Raw genomic sequence first — 22,259 nt, forward strand, 5'->3', positions numbered from 1 at the left:
CAGGAAAATTTTTCCTGACCCCCATCTTTTAAACGCCATTCTGGATGGTGAGTAGCAATTGCTTATTTACTTTTATCAGCCTTATCAATTGCTGTGATTATCACAGAATTGTAGATACATCTGGCCAGATTCTAGATAACCTTTTAAGGGCAAGCTTATTATTTCCAAGCCTGGAGACCCAGCAGCTTTACGAAATGAAAATGGAGCTTGTTCGCTCCAGCACTGCTGGGATTACAGAAGCAAACCCAGAGGCTTCATCAAAGACTCGAGGCGGTATCTGTCACTTCGTATGGAAGCACAACACACAGCATGGAATTCTTGAAGGAACAAAACTATTTATGAAAAGAAAAGAAAACCTCCTTCTAGACGAGACCACACCTGAGCTCTGCCTTTGTCTCAGCTGCATCTCCTCAACATCACTTGCACCCTCACACTTGTCTAGAAGGCCATCTCAAAACCCCTTAGGAAGCAGACAGCCCCTCCACGGGAAAGTGTTGAAATAAGGTAGGGTATATTCAAGTGATGGAACACTCTGCGGCTATTTAAATACTTAATGTAATGATCTCCAAGATGTGTCCTGGAGTGAGAAAAGACAGGCTGAGCCTGTGAGTGTAAAGCATATGACATGACGCTGTTTTCAAGGGGTGAAGACATGTCTAATTATGTATGCATAAAATAAATCGGAGAGTAAATGTGAAATACTAATGGCGGTATCCCCTGAGAAGAGACCAACAGTGAGATACTTGGTGGGTTCCGTACCTTTGTGGATGTTCTCTTTTACACACAGCTTCCACAATCTCCAGCACAGTCAAGAAGAAAAGAAGGGTTTTGTGCATAAATCTTGTCTTGCCATCAAGTTCAAATTAATAAAATGCAAGTTACCACACAAGAAAAGAAAATGAAACCATAAAGAAACCACTGCTACAAGAACTTTGGTAGTCCTGACGTAAATTTACAAGCATCTGAATTTGTAGGAATCATACAGGAACCTTAGAGACAATTTTCCATCTCCAGTAACCTTTGCCCTCCCATCGCGGACCCAAAGACTGTTTGTCTGTGTGGTTGCTAGAACTTTATACTGCAGCTCAATCTAGTCAATGGCACAGGATACCTCAACAGAGATGGTGACCTGTTTAAACCTAGAAACGTTGGGATGGCACAGGTAGATGGCTTGGCGCAACACAATCCTGCCAAGGTCCCAAAGATATGCAATTACGTCACTTCCAACAAGCCATGAGAGAGAGAAAGCACAGGTGAATTAAGAGAGTGGAGATGCTATGGGGTACCACAGGGAAGAGAGATGTGAGGGGAGAGAGCCTCAGAGCCAAGCACGACACAAGTAATGATTTTCATTTACTTCAGTAATAGAATTATTGTTGCAACTTCTTCATCTTGCTTAAACGCTGGGATGGGGAAAAGGTAAGAGGTATTTAAGGGAACAACTTCACTTGGGTTCATGTTCTTGGGCAAAGTTAAAGGCCACAGCAAATGTGGACAGTCTCCAAGATGAGATAAAGAGAGACAACGTAAGATGAGGGAAGAGCCACCAGAACCAGGTGATGGATGGAGCCCCAGCTTTGACCTGCCGTGCTTGTCCCCTTTGCCATGTCAATGAACAAAGGAGCCTTTGGAGTATCTCTTTGTCAGCCTTGGAGCCAAACTCCTAAGGAATAAAGAGAGAACAGAATTGTGGCCAGCAAGGAAAAATAATAAATAAAAAGGTCAGAGGAAATACACAGTTTGAAAGAAAATGGTACAAATGGAACTGAAGGAGCGTGCACGTGTGCATGAGTGTGTGTGTGTGTGTGTGTGTGTGTGTGTGTGTATGTGTGTATGCATACATGCATATGTACCTATTTGTGTGTGTGCGCGTGTGTATATGCATGTATGTGTATAAGTGTTTGTGTGTGTGTATATGCATACATGCGTATGTGTACCTGTTCCTGTATGTGTGTGTATACATAGAGGGAAACACAATCCACAGGGAAGACAATCATAGTTCTTACTACAGGCCAGCTCTTTTCCATGAGTTTAGTTCACAATAATCCTGAAAACTAGGGGCTTTTCCCAACAATCCTGAAAAAAAAACAGGGACTTTTCTATCTCCATTTTCAAGACAAGTAACCTGAGGTACAGAAAAGCAGTAACTAGAGAGTGTAATAAGATGTGGGACTTACATCTGGGACTTCAGAAGTGTTCACTTCCTAATTTCATTTTATTAGGGGTAGCATATCAAGCATGTGGCTCCTTCTCTTATGAAGCCCCAATCTTATTAGCAGAATCGCTATGGTTACCACACAAGGGCCTGGTCAGGTTAGGTTCTGCAGGCCAGTGGCAGCAGACTCAGGTTCATCTAGGGATTCAGCTTCTTAAGAATATGTTCATCAGGAATCCCTCTCACCCCAATGACAGAAACCAAAGTGCCCCCCCGCCAACGTGATTCCTCTGCAAAGATTTCAGAAGAGGGGTGTCCCCAGTCTGTCATTAACAGCAACGTAACCATGGTTCCACTTAGAGCCGTCCTGAGCCACCACAAACCTGTCTGTCCAAGCATCAACTTCCAGAGCAACACAAATCTGGCTGTATTTATGACCTCTTTCCCCAAAGATCTTGCTCTGGGAGCAGCGTTTTCATCTTCCTGAAAACTATTACAATTGCTCTCATGGCCTGATCTTTGGCAGTGTGTATTCTCCAAATTTCCCACAGGACACACCCTTTTACGGAGCTGTGTGAGCCACTCGGGTTGGCTCGAAAGAGACTTATTTCACATCTGCACTTTTCCTTTACTGTATTTGTGCAGTGTTTGCAAAATGTGTATTAACTACCCAACTTTCCCGCATATGATGGAAATGCGAAAGATACTGTTTTCTGTGCTGTCTCCTAAAACAGGAGGGGGCTCTAACAGGTCTCTCTGATCCAAAGATACCTGGTGAATTTGACAAACTAGTGTGAATGGTGACTTAGTGTTCATAGGAAGCACCAGGGAATGCGGCATAACATACAGGTTCCAAGCCCAGTTCCCAGGGACTGGAAAGTATAAGATCTCATCAGGGCCCCAGATATGTGGACTCCTGTTGATTATGATATAGACACAGGGTGGTCAATCTTTCATTTTCTTTGGGCTGTGGGAGGTGAAGAACTGTCTTGGGTCACACAGCATTAGTGGTACACAACCTGCACCCCACAGGATGCAAGAGCATCCATATACTGTATACTTTGTGTGACACTGTGAGGTGGCACTGTCAACTACAAAGTTCACACCGAAGAAACGTGTAAGTCACAGAATTGAAAAATAATCTCAGAGTGTTTAGGGTTACAATTTTATTGGGCACATTTATAGCTATCCTGGGTTATATGTGGTCTATGGGTTGTACATGGACAGATGTAAAAGGTGGTTATGGAAACTCAAGCACGATTTTGAAAAACCGATTGAGGAGTTTTCGATTGTTAGCATATCAGTGTCACAGACCTCACTCTGAAACGTTGACCGCCAAACGGCAGTTCTTAAGAGATGGCGGCCCCTGAAACTGCTATTGGTTTCTGTAACAAACTGTGTTTATTCTTCCTGTTTGTTCAGCAGCATTGAGGGAGCAAAGTGCACAAGAGGTTGTGAATAGACACTGTGCTGGGTCCGATGGAGAGGCGGGAACAGGGTCACACAGAATAGCTTATAACACTAACAATAATATTAGCGTGTTCGAGGGTGCTTCCTCTTTCTAACGGAGACTAGGATCCTTGGAGGAACAGATTTGTGCCAGAAAGGTGCTGCTACCTCAGCTGGAACTGTGGACGTCCCTACCTCAGCAACACTCAGCACGGCCAGACTGGGGCTGCTTGTGTCGCAGTCGGACTGACATCTAACGAGCTCATGCAAGAAAATTAGCTGCAAGGATGAGAAACAGAAGCACCACGTCTATTCAGGAAGAGAGTGCTGCTTTGACTACAATGTTTTAACTCGGAATAACCCGTGAGCTTCTCACATCTTAATAATCTTGCCAATGAAGTGGCCAGGTCTGTGAAGAACAAAGAGACGAGATGGGGCTGAGGAGATGAGTGAGTCGGCCAAGTGCTTGCCACACCAGCACAAGGACCGTGTTTGGCTTGCCACCACTCGAATAAATTCTAGCTGGGCTGGGTGGTCTGCCTGTAATCCAGACCCATTGGTAGAGGAGACACGGGAACCCCCGAGGAAGCTGGCTAACTATACTACCTGAATCAGCAAGCTCTGGGTTCAAATGAAAGAATATGTAAGGTGGGAGGCAAATTAACACCAATTTCTGGCCTCTGCATGCAAGTGCATACACACATATGCATGTGCACACACATATGCATGTGCACCTACATACATATGAACATACGTACGTACATGCACACTACTACACATATGCAGGCAAAAAAGGACAGAAGAGCAAATCATTATGGAATAAGATATAAGCATAAAAGTATTAGTACTAGTAGTAAATCTTGCACAAAACTATTTTCAGACAAATACTGCAGGACTACCTCCATGGGGGTTATAGGAAGTTCATAGAGACAGAACAGCGGCTGCTAAAGACTGGAGTGAAATCTGGGGGAGTTTACGGCAATGGGTACCAAGTTTCCATTTGAAGATAAGAAAGTTCTGGAAATGAATGCTGATGATGTTGCGCAGTGATGTTCATTAATTTAATACCACATGCCCAGGCACTTCAAAAAGTTTAGTCAAAAGAGTAAACTTTATACAGTATTTATTTTACCACAATTTTTCAAAGGCACAATACCTTTTACAACTAAAATTTCTAAATTTTAAACAACTCTGAACACAAACCTAAGTTTTTCAAGTTTCTTGAGCAATCAATGTATTAATCACTGGGAATTTGAGCTGAGTACCATTGGGTCTCCCATGAAATGTGCAATAAAGTTCTACACACAGATATACAGGTAGACAATGCTTAATCCACACACTCCCAGATGCAAAATGATACCAAATGTAAACTTTCAGAGTGTCATTATGACACTTTATAAAGAAAGCAATCCAGTATGAATTTGGTTATTTTGTAAATCTCTTAAAAATATTCATAAAGTTACTTTTAGACCCCTCCCTCCATCTCTCCTTCTCCCAACTTGTCAGAGAGAGAGAGAGGAGAGAGAGAGAGAGAGAGAGAGAGAGAGAGAGAGAGAGAGAGAGAGAGAGAGAGAGAGAGAGGATGTGATTTCACATTCGATGTGGATCCTACATACAAGCAAATATTCAAAAATCCTAAAGACTTTTGCTCTCAAGCATTTGGGATAAGGGACTGGCAGCTTATACCTCATAATGTATCCAAAAGAAAGGATTCTGAGAAAGTGGTGCCACAAGAGAGGCCAAAGAAGGCAACACAATGCTCTGCTCCCACTTAAGGACAAAAGAACCATGAAAACACGTAAAACGCCGGGCTGCATCTGCTGCACAAGAAAGTGACCTGGGGTAAGTAAGGTTCCCTAGTTTGTGAGACGACCGACCGATGAGCATGTAGTCCAGCTCACAGCTGCAGTACTGGAGCTGTCTAGGGATAGTGTTCATAGCTTTAGATAGGATTACCTACACTAGAATAACGAGAAGAGAGAAAGCAGTACAGGGTCCATCCCAAGACACTAATCCCTGTTACAATATGTCTCCCTTCCAGTCAGTGGTGTGTGAGAATTAGAATCTTTTTCCAGTGTGAACTAAAAATATTACATTAATCTCATATACTTTATTCATTGATTTCTTTCTAACAAAAGACCTTCTAAAGATACTTAAAGAATGATCTGGCTTCTTAAGGAGTCAAATATTAACTAGAAATGATCATTTTAATTACCTAAAAGTGGTCAATCAGCCATGCACTGAAAAGACTTCAAACTGATTTAATGCATTAAAATAACTAATAACACTGTTGTAAAGACTTTTATAAATTTAAAGTGTCAAATAAATGGCCTGTAATCAGAATAATCATTACCCTATAAAGTAATTTAATAGCCACAAAGTGACCATAATGAAGCCCTAACACTTTATCCCCCGGACTGAGGACAGGGATGCTATGTGTAGATAGAATTATAAAGTGAAGAGAAATAGGTGCCACTGAGTTGTCACTTTCAGAAGGTAAAAGGACCTCTAAGGTCAAAGTCCCAACAAAACAAAATAAAAATCAAATTCATGTGAAACCAAGAAGATGGTCTGGAATTTAATGTATGATGTGTGTGTGCATGTGTTTATGTGTATGTACACCTTCGCACACTCTCACATGCATAAATATGCACATATAGAGGCCAAAGGACAGTGTTGGGTGTCTTACTTAATCACTATCCATCTGACTTTGAGACAGGGTCTCTTCAGTGAACCTGGAGCTCATCAACGCAGCTAGACTGGCTGACCAGAGTGTCCCTGGGATATACCTCCCTCTGCCTTCCCAGTCCTAATATAACAGGGGCACTGTGGATCAGCTGTTTACATGGGCACTCAGCATCAAGCTCTTTACATGGGTACTCAGCATCCAAATTTAGGTCCTCACACTGTCACAGCAAAAAATCTTTTAAGTTAAGAAACAGGTGCATGATTTTGACCATTAATGCCATGTACCATTCAATAGTCATTAGAAAATATTCACCCAGTTGCTTACAAGCACTTTTTAAAAATATAAATTAGGTCTGGAAAATGGATACTCTTTTTTCAAATTTTTGCTTCCTAGTTTTCAATACACAGAGCACTGTAAAAAAAATAAGAATGCACGTGAGGTGGGGTTATTTTTTTTGTCTTGGGTAGATTTTCTTTTTCCAGTAAAACCCAAAATTTGTATCTTGAGGAGATCAGAACAACAACAACAACAAAAGTATAGTCAAAAATGTTAAGCATGCATTAAATGTTGCTCATCACTCTCTTAAGAAGCAGGAAGCTGCAGCGTCTAGTGAATTAAGCAACAGAAAATGTCAAGAGCAATGAAAATGACTCCCAGGCAGATCCTAATGGCTTAGCTGGTTTCTCCAGCTATAAAAATCAGGACACTCTTACCGCTGTTTGTGTTAGGTAATTAACAGCTGCAAAGTATACTAAAAGGAGAAACTGCTAAATAAATAATGACTGCCACGGAATCTCAACCATAATGTGCTAAATAATAAAGAGGAAACACGGGCTTCTAACGTCACCATTTCTGTCTCGCAGTTAATGCAGAGTCTCATTAGCGTGGCTCAGCACACATAGAAGATATGTGAGTGATGAGAAGCCACAGCAGTGATCTTGTGGCTCCAATAGCAACTGATCTGAGTCCACAAGTAGCAACAAAATCAAAGGTGTCCCCTCTGTAACTATAAGTATCACCATTTTGCCCATGACTTCGATTGCTTCCAAGCAGAAGCCATTCACTAGGAATCCACAAAGCGAAACCCATTCTCAGAATTCCACTTAATTCAGATGGATTTTGGCACCTAAACTACAGCAATGTTTACATTATTATCTGGAAAACAATGACACAATGACATCTAAGATGACTGCTTCACATCTTCCAATCTATTTAACTGTAATGTTTATGAGACTATAAACTAACCTGAGAACTTGGTATGCAATTTTCAGACTTGCTTCCACAGGAAATAAGGATCACATGATATTACTACCAAGTCTAGCCCTTTCTTCCACACCTTCTTTCCCAATTGTGTGTTGGTTTCAATTAGAATGTCCCTAATGAACCCCAGCTCCTGGAATTGTTTGGGAAGGATTAGGAGGTGTGGCCTTGTTAGAGGTGGGGCACGGGGAGCAGACTTTGAGGTTTCAAAAGACTCTTGCCATTCCCACTGTTCCCTCATGATTGCAGGTCAAGATGTGAACTCTCAGCGGGTCATGCTGCAGCCTTTGCTCCACCATCATGGACTCTAACCCTCTGAAGTCCTAAGCTCAATTAAATGCTTCTTTTGTACAAGCTGCCTTGGTCATGGTGTTTTATCTCAATAAAAAAAGCAACTAAGACAAATAGTGACAAGAACATGTCATAAGATATAAACGGTGCATATACCAGGAGACCTAGAAGTCTCTTATAATCTTATCTGTTCTTATTGTGTGGCATATGCATCAAACATCTGAGTTCTGTCATTATGTTATGAAAAGATTGGAAATCCTTAGAGATTAAATCCACTTTAATTATTTCTAGTTCAAAATGTAATGCATGGAAGACACAATGTTGTACCTAAATCTAAAATGTTCTATTCACAAAACACATTACACTGTGAATTTTCTGTATATTCTAAAATAAACTATCTGTAAAGAACAGTTTCAACATCATTGAAGAAAAAAAGCTTAAATGTATTTGGAGAGAGAAACCATCAGTTAGTATTTTGAGGAAAAATTAAACATCTACAGAAGAAAACAAAATGAAGGGTATTGCCCACATTAAAATGCAAATATATCATTTTATTCTCATAATGACCAAGACCTCAAATACCATTTTTAGTGACTCATATTAATTTAATTGCAACATTAGCTTTTATAATCATAGATGTAAAAAGACCAGTGTGTTCCAAACATAATTATCTCGCCTGCATCTCATTTCATGAAATTATTAGTTAAGAGGAGCGCCTCGGAATGAATTTGTATTTGATTAGTTTCACTTATTTAAGAACACTGAATAATTTAAGATCTGTTTAAACAGAGGGTAACAAGAGGGGCATTTATGAGAGTGCCGAATCTTCCTGTACCCCATCCTCTGGAGAGGACCCCCAAGTACTCCTAGACAGCAGCTTATTGTACCTACCTTCTAGGTGGAGCCATAACAACCGCCCCTTCACACTGACCACAGAGGCCACACACAGCTCTGCTGGATTCCTGGGGTTCACAGCTTCCAGCTTCATGTTCTTTGAAAAGCCCCGATTGAATGCTGCCTGAAAGAAAAAGAAAGCAGGCCTGAGCAGCAGCTCTCAGAGGAGAATAGTGAGTGACTACAGAACTGGCCGGTGAAGACAGTAGCCACAATGGCATCTCGTTGCTGAGACAGACAGGCTTGCTTTCCCCACTGCTCATGAGCAAAGGGCCATGCATTCGTTACTGCATGGGTCAGGATCAGAACTGTGCTTAACACACACACAACAGGCACCTGAGACATCTTGCTAAAATGAATGAGGTTCTGGACACATTCTTTCTTGAATAGTTTGAACTTCAATTCTATGAGCTTTCTAAAACACATCATTTTTCTACTTCTCTATATTCCTTGCTAAAATCATACCTAGGGTGTTTTACAAGGCAGATGGAGTATCCATCTGGTATCATTTTCTTTTAAAGGACATTTAAAGAATGCCCTTTAGCTTATAGCACGGGCCTGTTGGTGACAAATGCCTTAGTTTTCATTTATCTGAAATTGTCTTTATTTTCTTATTACTTGTATTTGTCTTTACTTTTCTAATTAACTTTAAATTTTTTATGTGTATATAGTAGGGGCTGGGAGATACAGACAGACAGCTCAGTAAGGAGAGTACTTGTCATGTGAGCAAGAGGGCCCAAGTTCAATCCCCAGAACCTATGTTTAAAAAATGCAGGGTGTGGTGGCCCTTACTTTCAATCCCAGCACTGAGGAAGGAGACAGACTAGCCAGCCAGCCTGGCCCCTTGGAGAGCTTCAGGCCAACAAAGGCTTTATATAAAAAAACAAAAAACAAAAAACATGGACCATAGCTGAGGACTGACACCTGACGTCGTCCACAGGCCTGTGTATACACACACACACACACACACACACACACACACACACACACACACCAAGAAATACATATAGTAAAATTCACTGCTTAGGATGCTCTGGTTGATCTATAAAGATAAAGCTGTTGGACAAATGCACATAACCATATTCGCCCACAACTACAGTCATGGTGCAAAACAGCCCCTTCACCACCTCCTCCCAACAACCTCGTACTAGCCCTGTGTACCCAGTTCTTGACGCTCAGTTCCTAGTGGCCATCAATCTGGCTTTTGTTTCTGTAATTCCATGTATTTATTTTATATTATCACACAGATAGAGTCACATTCTACGAAACCTTTTCAGTCTGTCTTCCTTCACTTAGTTGATGTAGACAAGGGCAACACATAAAAAACATGGGGAGAGGGTTGTTTTTCTTGGTTCTGTACATGTTAAGTGACCAGCTTCGAGTCCCTGCCTTGACTTCTCTGGTCCCACGGACTACAAGCTGGCATCTTTCTCCTAAGTAGCTTCGGTCAAGATATTTCATTGAAGCAACAGAAATGAACCCAGCATGTTTGGCAAAATGCATTTGAGGATCATTCCTGCAAGAATCATCCGTAGTTTGCTCTGTTATGGCTGAGTAGTTAACGTATACACGTTACAATTTATCAATCCATTTGTCGGTTAAGGGACATTGAACCATTTTCAAAACTTAGTTAGTTATTGTAAATGAAGCTGCTACAACCCTGCAGGCACATACACATTTTTGTGTGATCAGAAGTACATGAAACCATTCAGGTTACCTTAACAAAATGCCACAGACTAAGTGGCTTAAACAACCAAAATTAGTTATCTCAAAGTCCTAGAAGCTGAGACCACAACATCAATCTTTCACCCGGTTGGCTCCTGCTGAGGTCTCCTTTTATGACTTACAGATGGCTGTGTGAAGTCTGTGTCCTCCCATGGTCATCCCTCCATGAGTATTTGGGTCCTGACTTACTCTCTCAATAAGAACACAGGTCACACAGGATTAGGACTTCATCTTATCATAGTTATTTCTCTAGACATCGTCATTCCAAACATCATCACGTTTTGAGGGTTTCAGATATGATCATACGAATGGGGTAGACCAAGCTAAACCCTTCACAATAAATTTACACTTCTCTAGAAACAGAATTGTTGGATGATTATATATATATATATATATATATATATATATATATATATATATATATATATATATATATCAGGCACTAAACCTTTTATGGTATTTGGTTTGCAACGTGGTCTCCTCACTTCTGCATTCCCACAAGTGTCCTAGCGGATATAACTCGCCAGTAGCATTGGCATGGCTATGTTCCAAAATTCAGCCATTCTAATAGTTATCTAGTTGCTGAGGGACGACCCTTCTGTATGCTGTGAATACGTATTCCTCTGATTGGTTAATAATAAAGCTGCTTGGCCTATGGAAAGGCAGGGCAAGGTTAGGCAGAACAATCAAACTGAGGACTTGGATGAAGATGGGCAGAGTCAAAGGAAATGTGAGCCAGCTGCCCAAGTAGCAAGATGTCAGAGGAACAGTAAAGCCATGTGGCAATACATAGATGAATAGAAATGGGTTGATTTAAATGTAAGAGCTAATTAATAATAAGCCTGAGCTATTGACCAAGCATTTATAATTAATATAAGTCTCTGTGTGGTGATTTGGGAAGGGGCTGCTGGATATGTGGGAACAGGCAGTGGGGACAGAAAACTCCACCTCCATTTACATCTAGTTGTCTTTGTTTGGCTTATGTAGCTGTGATAAAATATCCTGACAAAAAAGTGACTTAGGAGAGAAAGCATTTGTTTTAACTCAATTCCAGCACATGGTCTATCATATCTAGGAAGTAAAGACAGCAACAGCTGATTACATTATGTCCACAGTTAGAGCAAAGGGAACAAACACATGAGTGTTTATTCTCCTGCTTACTTTCTCTGCTCAGTCCAGGACCCGAACCCAGGGAACGACACTGTCCACAGTGGGCTGCCGAAACCAGGGAACGACACTGTCCAGAGTGGGCTGCCAAACCCAGTGAATGACACTGTCCACAGTGGGCTGCCAAACCCAGTGAATGACACTGTCCACAGTGGGCTGCCGAACCCAGTGAATGACACTGTCCACAGTGGGCTGCCAAACCCAGTGAACAACACTGTCCACAGTGGGCTACTGAACCCAGGGAATGACACTGTCCACAGTGGGCTGCCGAACCCAAGGAAAGACATTGTCCAGACTGGGCTGGGTCTCCCCACATCAGTTAAGGCAATCAAGACAATCTCCCATAGGCCAACCCGACAAAAAAAAACCATCTCTGAGACTCTCTTACTAGGCGATTCTAGATTGTGTCAAGGTGACAATCAAAACTAACCATCACACTGGCAAAGCATTGTGGTGCTTCTAACTTTCACAAACTCTGCTGACTAAGCAGTAGCATCCTGTTTCTTTGTCTTCCATAACATCTATGGGAGGTGTCTTTTCACCTTCCTTCAGTCACTCCTAGGTCTCTAATCTCACAGACCGCTCCTTAAGATTCATCTGTCTTTTTCATTCTCCCTTGCCATTTTTTCTTTCCTCTCTGTTCTGTGCCTCCTGTAATTTCTACATTCAAGGTCAGTAACTGTAATTTCCATTCTGCTATTAAACTGATGAATTCTTTTAGTTCATACACCATTCTCAATTCTAGAGCTTCTAGCTTTGACAGCTTTTATTTCCTATCCTTACATGCTTAACAAGGATACTTTCCTTTACATCTACTGTTATCAAATTCCAGGGTGTATCAGAAACACGGAGAGAATTAAAGAATCATCATTTCCAATAAGCCCCTAGGGGGCGCTAAAGCTGCTGGTGTGGGCATCACATAGGGAGACCACACTTTCCATCCCTGAGTTTCAGTACAATAGGGGATGTGCAAAACTTGTCTGCTAATCTCAGCATCTGAATCATGGTGGGTTTTTGTTCTCTTTTCTTTTTCTTTTTCTTCCTTCTCAGAAGGAATACATTTTTCCCAGCTTCTGTATGCCTTAGTTGAAACATGCATATTCTAAATGGGATGACACAGAAATTCTGGATTGCGCTATATTCCCACAAGGCTATGTATGGGTTTTTGCTTCTGTTTCTGTTCTCAGTTTTAGCAAACCATCTTCTCGACTGAATTCAAACCACAAACTCTGTCTCCTTAAAAGCAATTTAAATGCCCACTCTGTTCTTCTCTCCTCACCTGGGCTAACTGGAGACCTTCTGGGACATGGAGGATTCAAGAGTCCCCCAATGATGCAGGTGGCATTTAATGAACAGGATTCTGAGCTTCGGCTCCCTGATTCTCCACTGTCTGAAATTTTATCTTACTTTCTAGTATCTGTGTTGGCCTGGACTCTAGAGTCTGACTTACCAGGGCAGAAAGACTAAGTTTCTTCACACCACTCCTTAACGTCTTATATACGCTGTCAGCCTACGCTATCTTCACACTGTGAGTTACAGAAATGTGAAGGCTGTTCATGGTCCTTCCTTCCAACTGCTTGCTCCTCCCCACAACATGTCTGGTTGTTTTTATTCATGCTCCACAACTTTGAAGTGAGTGTTTTTGATACTAGGTCTGGAGTTAAATAGCTATTTCAGAAAGATCAATTCTGTACGAGTTTTCTCAGTACTATGAGCAAACTTCTCTCCAAATATTACTCTCAAATAAATCTGACTTTCCCCAAACAGTAGCTACTATAAATTGCAATCAAATATGCTAGAGTACTATAAAAACATATCTACTCTGAAATATATAAACTCATCTAAACAGATTTCTAGAACCAATAAAAGACTGTATCGTTATGTGACTCTTATGGGGATAGATATCAGAGTCATTTACATTTAAGTGTCTTTTTATAAAAGCAGTTGAAAAGGCAATTGTATCCTTATGTAATCAGAACAAAAATTATGTCCTGCATGCTTAAAAAAGTCAATTTCCTCCTTCCCTGTATATTTCTCTGGAAATAAGAGGCAGAGATGTTTACAGTGGCCTTTTTTTTATGGTCCCCTCAATACACAAGTCACCCTCTTTTATTCACACAATTATGTATGAAGCTTCTTTCTGATAGCACAGCTGGATGGCTGCATGGAGAACCTTGAAGTTAAAAAGTATTTTATCTCACTTAATAAGGCAAAGCTACAACCACATAACCTCTTTTCATTTCCTCTCGCTGCTTGAGGGTAATTTATAAAAGATCAATAGCAAAACTGTTACCTCTGAGTTTCCTTTACTAAGCATTTGGCTATGTCAATCCATCCTAGAACCAACTCTGATTGTTAAAACGTCCCCAAGGGAAATGTCTCCCACACATCCAGTTCCACAGCTCTCCTCTAGTACACATGAGATGCGTGATTAAAAAATGAATTCGTAATAAGCATTCCATTAAAGAGCACTCGTAGCAAGCTAACAGATTCAGCAGAGTGCCACTATGCAATGCATAAGCCAGCAGGCAGACAACACTCCTGTCTATTAAATAAATGGGGAGCCAGAAACAAAAGCACTCCTAATGAATACACCAGAAAATTCATTAAGCCAGATTGCATCTTGGTGACTGAATCCTGGAAGCTCCAAAGACAACTTGGCATGTGGTTAATTGCTCCTGAATGAAATGCCATGTAGACACTCCTGGATAAAAGGAAATTTTCAGAGGGCTGGTGAGATGGCTCAGTAGGTAAAGTGTTTGCCATTTGAGCATAAGGGCCTGAGTTCAGATCCCCAACATCCATGGAAAAAGCCATGGGTGGCAGCTTGTGTAATGCCAGCAGTGGAGAGGGAGGGGACAGAAAGATCCTGGGGCTCACTGGTCAGTCAGTCTAACAGAAATCAGTGGGCTCCAGGTTCTGAGGGAGACGCTGCTTAAGATAGATAGATAGATGGATGGATGGATGGATGGATGGACTGACGGACGGACAGACAGACAGATAGATAGATAGATAGATAGATAGATAGATAGATAGATAGATAGATAGACAGACAGATAAATGTGGGGATTGAATGAATCAGGCACCTAACAATAACCTCTAGGACCCCCCTATCCCCAATCTTTCTCTCTTGTGGAACTATGCTGCCATGGGAGAAATACACTCTAAAAATGGAACAAGGAGTGATGTGAAAATTTTCTTTCCCAAGCTAGAGTCAAGGGAAGGAGTGTTTCTCTCGTGAGGTAGAAAGCACAACCTTGAACGGGTTTTGAGGCATCATGGGCTATTTCCCCAGTTCCCCATGAAAGGCAGGCCGGTAGATTCTGAGCCAGTGACATCAACACAGTATAAAGTCATGTGTCACTAGACTTGATAAGCCTCAAGGGTCCTGGAACAGCCATACCTGTCTCCATCACACAGTTTAAAACACACCCCCCATAGTGCTATGCTGCTACAGAGAAACTGCTCCTATAGGTTAATATCATTAACTGAAAGGTCAGATAGTCAAATGAGTCCTTATTTTGAATCCTGCTGCTGATGTTGCTCTGTATTTAGGAGCACACATGACTTCAGTCATCAAACTACTTCATGTTTCATCATCTCAATTTGACTTATGCACAGCCAAGCTTCTCTGAAGCCAATGCTTTCCCTTCCTGCCCTTTGAATTCTGTTGTCCCTGTGGCACAGACATCCGTGTGGGTGGACAATCAGTCAATAAGTCTGGGATCACAGGGTCAGAAGCAAGCCTTTTGATTTGCAAATGCTATGCAGGGTTGGAGCTGCAGGTCAGAAGTAAAAGGGGTGTGTCATTTTTTCTTAGCATAAGGGATTTACTCTCCTAACTACAAATATGTTGAACACACTTGGCGATACTCACTTCATTTTTAAAGCAGAGGTAACAGCTCAGATCCCTTGCATAGTCTCCACGGTTGAAGAAACTTAAAGGACCGATTTTGCCAACTACTTCACCAAACTTTACCACCTCTTGCTACTGAGTAAGTTCATTTATCTATTTCTAGTTTGTGTCACTAAAATACTGCTGCAATGACAATAATCTAATAGTTTAAAGTAAGCACTTCCCAGAGCTGCTCAGCTGGTGTCTTACTAGTAATGAAAGCACTTCCTAAAGTGTCTGTCATCTACTATCTATCTATCTATCTATCTATCTATCTATCTATCTATCTATCTATCAATTGAAAACAAAGTATCTTGTAGCCTGGGCTAGCCTTGAACTCACCATGTAGCAGAGAATGGCTTTGAACATCTATTCTTCCTGCCTTTACCTACGAAGTGCTGCGATTACAGGCATTCACTACCACATCTGGTTTACGCAGTGCTGGGAATTGACTCACTCACTCTAGGCAAGCATTCTACAAACTAAACTCCATTCCCAGGCCAGGATTACACCCTTTGATAAACCTTAGGAGCAAAGCATCTCTGATCCTTGACTCTTCCAAAAGTGGAAACTAAATTCCAGCATGTTCAAGTCAGCTCCTGTGCAGTCGTTAGTCAGTTTACCAGAGCAGTCTGGCTTCATCCACACAACATGAAAAGAAACTTGTTTGGAAACCTGTGATGGTTCCACGGTCCTGCTGCGCAAGGCCGGCCTACACACCTGATCACCGAACAGGGAAAAAAACAACTCACGCAGCATACACGGCATTGCATCTACAACTTCAAATGGGAACCAATGGGAAGTGTCTTACATTTCTGAAGCAGAAAGGTGGTGCTTCTTCTGCCCCGTGCCGCTTGTGATAATCTGCCCAGTCAAAGTCCTGGCCCGAGTAACCTGTGAGGAAGGAAACACACAAGGCCTTAGCCGAGCTGGATTCAGGTCAAGGATCAGATACCTGGATCGGGTATCTTAGGAAAAGAACAAGAAACTTAAGTTTAGAAGCAAAGAGGGGAGCCTGTGAGAGCCTCACGGCTCTTGAGCTTCCTTGACCAAGTGAAACATTTGAGAAAGTGGAAAGTGTTCAATACAGGTAAGGGAGGTGTGTTATCTATCATATGCTTATCTGGGACCTGACCCCCGGCGAAGGAAGTTGGTACCAACCATCTGCCTTAGAGAGGCCCTTGACAATGGGGAGATTTGCTACTCAGAACAGCAGAGAGAGAATCTGACAGAGAGAGAGAGAGCGTGAGAGCGTGAGAGCGAGAGAGAGCGAGAGAGAGAGCGAGAGAGAGCGAGAGAGAGAGCGAGAGAGAGCGAGAGAGAGAGCGAGAGAGAGAGAGAGAGAGAGAGAGAGAGAGAGAGAGAGAGAGAGAGAGAGATGATGTGGGGCACTTGTGTCACAACTATGCTTCAGAAGTCTCCTGAGGACTTATTTGGGGAACTTGAACTGGCAGAGAGGGCAGGCACTAGGTGAAGTTACCAGTGATACTGCTGTCATCTGTCATCGAGGCTGGGTGTACTTTTGCCTGCCCATTCTTCCTAATCAAGGTAAACAAATACAGACACCCACTCCCCTTCCTCTCAAGCCCATGTGTCGGGTGACTGCACTGACTATGTGTGTATGAGGTGGGGTGCTCCGCCCGCCCAGCTAGGCCTTGCTCATTTAGGATCCAGAGGTGCTCTCATCTACACACACACACACACACACACACACACACACACACACACACACACACACTATGAAGGAGGGGAAGGAGGACAGGAGAAAGAAGCCACATGAGGAAGATCTGAGTGATTCAATTAAAGTCAGCACACTTGTTTCTCAAGCCCCTCCCAGAATCCTCTACCTCAAAGCCTCACCACAGAGAGGCCCTGGACTCTGTTCTGCACCCTCAGCAGGGCAGTACCAAGGCCTTTTACCCTCCTGCTTCCTCCCTTTCTTAGGGGGACGTTGTCACACAAACCTCTGCATCTCCAATGGCTCTCTGTTCTGCGTTTATACTTTAAAACTCCCCTCTGCTCTTCCCCCACCCCAGCAGAGCTTCGCGTCCTAAAATCAAGGGCCCACTGGCTCAGACTGCCAAGCTGAGGTGACTAAAGTCAGCGTTTGCGTCCATGTAGACTGGCTTCCCTGTAATTCTGCTACTTCCTTGGTTAATTCTGTTCACCGAATAAAAACAAAAGTCGGTGAGAGGGCTGGAGAGAGGGCGCGGGGTTACGGGGTTACGGGGTTACGGGGTTACGAGCACTTGATGCTCTTCCGGAGGACCTAAGGAGGTTCCCAACACCTACGCCAAGCATCTCAGTAACCCCAGCTCCAGAGGCCCCCAGGCCCTTTCCTGGCTTCCAGTCACCACCACACACATGGTACACGCTCACAGACATACACATACACAAAGCTAAAAATTAAAACTTCATGGGATTATGGTGTGGAAGTACCTGGAAAATTCAAAATGGATGAATGGCAAAATGTTTTCACGTCTGTTTGAGTTTGTGTATACTCATGAAGGAATATGTGTGTGGAGGGCAGAGAACAACATTTACTACTGTTTCTTAATGCCACCTATGTTTGCTTTTGTTTAAAACAGGAGTGCCCAAGTGGCCTGGAACTCAACAAGCAGCCTCTGACAGCTGGCCAAAGAGCCCTCAGGGATTTCCCTGATTCTGCCTCCACAGCACTGGGATTACAGACACGTGCCACACCAGACATGGCTCCTTTCACGTGGGTCCTGGAGACTGAACTCTGGTCCTCACGTGTGAGAGACAACCACTTTCCCAACTGAGCCATCTCTCCAGTACCAAGTATTTTCTGATAGTCATACAAATGTATGGCTTGCATTTGGGTGTTCTGTATGGCTCTTATCTGTTCAGATCAAATCTTCTGACTCAGAAGTCACCCCTGGTTGTTACATACAGATGTTTAGCTGGGTTTTCTACAACCAATTTCTTTTTTTTTTTTTAAAGATTTATTTATTTATTATGTATACAGTGCTCTGCTTGCATGTATCCCTGCAGGCCAGAAGAGGGCACCAGATCTCATTACAGATGGTTGTGAGCCACCATGTGGTTGCTGGGAATTGAACTCAGGACCTCTGGAAGAACAGCCATTGCTCTTAACCGCTGAGCCATCTCTCCAGCCCTACAACCAATTTCTAATGGGCTGCCAAATGTCACACAGAGTGCCATCTTGGACCTGCATTCAATCCTTCTATACATCCAGAGTGCAACAGTGTCCACGGGGAAGCCATTTTTAATCTAATAATTTCTAGATATAATCAAGTCTTACTGGGCTTCATCTAAGCAGCAATTAATTATCTTGACCCTAAAACTCACTCATTTACTTGAAAATTGGAATGGCTTAGACTTCTCCTCCCCCGGCTCTTGGGGACTGTTATTCATTCCGTCATTTAAAATTCTTTTCCTTTGGGCTGATAATGAGCTCTTTTTGAAAGGCAGTTTCGAGACAGCTCAGAAAATAACTACTACATAAAAAACAAATTGCCGTGGATTGTATAATAGAGACAACAGGGGTCAATTACACTCATTCATCAACCGAGACAGAACAAGAAGTACTGAGGCTTAAGCACAGCCAGGAAAACGTGTTGTAAACCAGGAGGGAGGGAAGAAAACAGCAAAGAGGAGGGGGGGAAAGAGGAAATAAAACGCCTCAAGCTACCACAATTCCTAAGAAGCCACCTAGGGAGACTGTGTGAATGGCAGCCATTAAAAGTATTTAAGTCTTTATTGCTATTTATTTTGAATGACGACATTCCAAATGATATGGGTGCAAGGGGGAAGAGGTTGATGACCCATTTTGTGATACAAATTAACAGACAGCAGCTCTACTTGCAGCCATTAAGTATGGTTGTGCAAATGGACAGTGCCTTGGAAAAATTTACAGTTTCATTCCTAGGAACTTATCCCATAAAAAATGATCCCTCCAACTGAAAAATGGATTATATACTAGGAAATGCATGGGAAGATTATGAAACTTGGGAGAAGGCAGAAACAACTTTGCATTAACAAAAAATGACATGAGATTTACCCAAGACATCTCTTAGCCCCTAGGATATCATACAGGCATGAAACTGTGTGGTTAGGGGGACAAATTCATGAAAAAATAATTGTTAAGGCTTTGGCTAAAAAAGACTAACTGCCAACATATGGAATTACTAGAGTTATACAAACTATGGAAAGAAGAGAAAAATGTAAGAAAAACAATTGTTTTGAACTTGTGGCAAATGTCTTCAATCTCTTTGTACTTCTAAAGTTTTCACTCATGATTGTGAAAGGATTTCAGCAATAAAAAAAAAAAATGGTAGCCTAGCTTCTTTGTTCTAGTATCGATCATCGAAGGTCCCGTACAATTTGTGACACATGCGTGAGTGACCCCTACCGAAGTCATACCCCTTAGTTTCACCAATCTAGAGTTTATCCAAATGCAGAGCCTCTGAGGGAGGCCCCACTTTGGTACAAAGAGGTGAGTCAATACTACCTCAAGGACTGCTCCTTGCCTGTGTCTTAGAACGGGGTTATCAGAAAGGGCAGAGGGGAGGCACCAATCTGAAAAGTCAGCTGTGATGGAGAGAGGACTCAGCTAGTACAGTGCTTGTTTTACAAGCATGAGGATCTGAGTTCCATCCAGAACCTGTGCTGAGAGAGAGAGAGAGAGAGAGAGAGAGAGAGAGAGAGAGAGAGAGAAAAGAAGGAAGAAGAAGAAGAGGAGGAGGAGGACGATGACAACCACGACAACAGAGGGGGAGGGAAGTGGAGGGCAGGGCAGGGCAGGGCAGGGGAGGGGAGGAGAGGCAGGGCAAGACAGGAGAGGGGAGGGAAGGGAAGTCAGGTGTAGTGATGCATGGTGATGAGTCACAGAACAGAGGAAAGAGATACAGCTCTTGGGGGGGGGGGGTAGGTCCTGCATGGAAAAGGATCTGTGAGCCCAAAAACCCAGGTGTGAATTGGAATATGGTAAAGCCGGGGTAGAATAAGCTGGTGAGAACACAATTCTAAGGGTACAGTCATAATAGAAAACACATGCAGAGCAGTTAGACTTTCCAATATAAGAAGACCATGTGCTGGTGTTTTATACACAAACAGCAACGGAAAAAAAAAAATGGGAGCCGTGAAAAGTATTGAATATTCATCTACACATCTCAGGACTCTGTCCATGGTCATTGAAAATAGTAGACATTCATCCATCCCATCGGAGTTCTTCTTTCTACTTCTCTCCATCGGAGTTCTTCTTTCTACTTCTCTTCATGGAATCGTACAGAAAAGGAGAGGAAATCGAGGCAAGAGGCAAGGAACCAGAGCTGGACTGGCGAACCAGAGCTGGACTGGCATGAAGACTAGCCACAACGCTCCGCTTGCAGAATAGGAATTAGGCCGGAAGGCATTTAGTAAGAGGGCACTCAGGGCCAATTAAAATCCTTCTCTGCGTAAAAGCAAAACCAACACGCTATTTTGAATTATGTTAGGAGACACAGATATCTCTAAAAATAGACTCCAATATCATATAAATATCAAGTGTTGGCAGAAAAAAAATAACACTTTAAAAATCTTAAAGAATGAGTAAGTAAGCCAAAAGGATTCTTAGTTTTTAATGGCCGGAAATATTTTCAATATTAAAGGCAACTCAGGTTCACCTTCTTAACTCTTTTCAATTAAAAGTGACCTCTTTGATGGAGAATGAATCAGAAGATGAGAAATAAGCTTCTTTGTCCATATCTATTAATCAGGTAGGCAGTCCTGCCTCCAGTGCCAGATGAAGGGTATTTTTTTAACTTAATTACATCACAATCTGTAAAGGATTAAAAAAAAATTTGCCAGGCGGTAGTGGTGCACGCCTTTAATCCCAGCACTCGGGAGGCACAGGCAGGCGGATTTTTATGAGTTCGAGGCCAGCCTGGTCTACAGAATGAGATCCAGGAAAGGCGCAAAGCTACACAGAGAAACCCTGTCTCGAAAAAAAAAAAATCAGGTGCCCCCAAACCAAGAGGATCACACCATGACGTGTGCATATGTGGTGAGTCCTGGGGATCGAACTCAGATTGCTGAGTCTGTACAACAAGTGTTTTCACTTAATGAGTGAACCATCTAACTAGCCCAGTATGTCATAATCTCTGAAACTCTAACATCATTTGAATGTATCAATGAGTGTCATCCGTGTGTGTGTGTGTGTGTGTGTGTGTACATATATACATGCATACACACACACACACACACACACACATATATATATACACATACACTTACACACACATGCATATATACAGAGAGAGGTGGGTTTCATGAACCCCGGGCTGATCTCAAACTCATTATGTACCTAAGCATGAGTACGAACTCCTGATCCTCCTGACTCTGTCCCCCAGGTGCTGGGATTACGTGTTTGTCACCGTGCCTGGCTGAATGCCTATATACTATTCTCTACAACACAGCAAGAGGTTGATAAAATGGAATTTTTGAAATGAACTGAGGACAACTGCCAGAGGCTCACATTCTTTAGGAAAAGAGAATTGGAATTAGGAAGTCACTAGTTTGTGCCCCAATAATAATTAAGTACACCTCTCCTTCCTAAATTACATTAAACAGTTTATATGTCTATTAAATGGTCTACCTAGAGACTAGCAAAGTGCTAAAATAAGCAGTTCATTTCAGTATTGGCTCCTACATTTTACAACACAAATCTAAAGGCTTAATGTTTTCCACTCAACACTGCGTCCGACAGCGCT

General features: G+C 42.3%; 1 protein-coding gene across 1 annotated transcript in view; it reads right to left on the minus strand.

The window, feature by feature from the left end:
- Positions 1-22,259, minus strand: part of Sfmbt2 (Scm like with four mbt domains 2) — a 184,561-nt gene that overhangs the window by 46,799 nt on the left and 115,503 nt on the right. The window contains exons 10-11 of the mRNA XM_059263508.1: positions 16,337-16,419; positions 8,736-8,862 (exon numbers count right to left, since the gene is read on the minus strand). Of these exons, the coding sequence (XP_059119491.1) occupies positions 8,736-8,862; positions 16,337-16,419 (210 nt within the window). The remainder of the gene's footprint in view (positions 1-8,735; positions 8,863-16,336; positions 16,420-22,259) is intronic.

Source organism: Peromyscus eremicus, chromosome 5, assembly GCF_949786415.1.
Source record: "Peromyscus eremicus chromosome 5, PerEre_H2_v1, whole genome shotgun sequence".
Classification (NCBI taxonomy): domain Eukaryota; kingdom Metazoa; phylum Chordata; class Mammalia; order Rodentia; family Cricetidae; genus Peromyscus; species Peromyscus eremicus.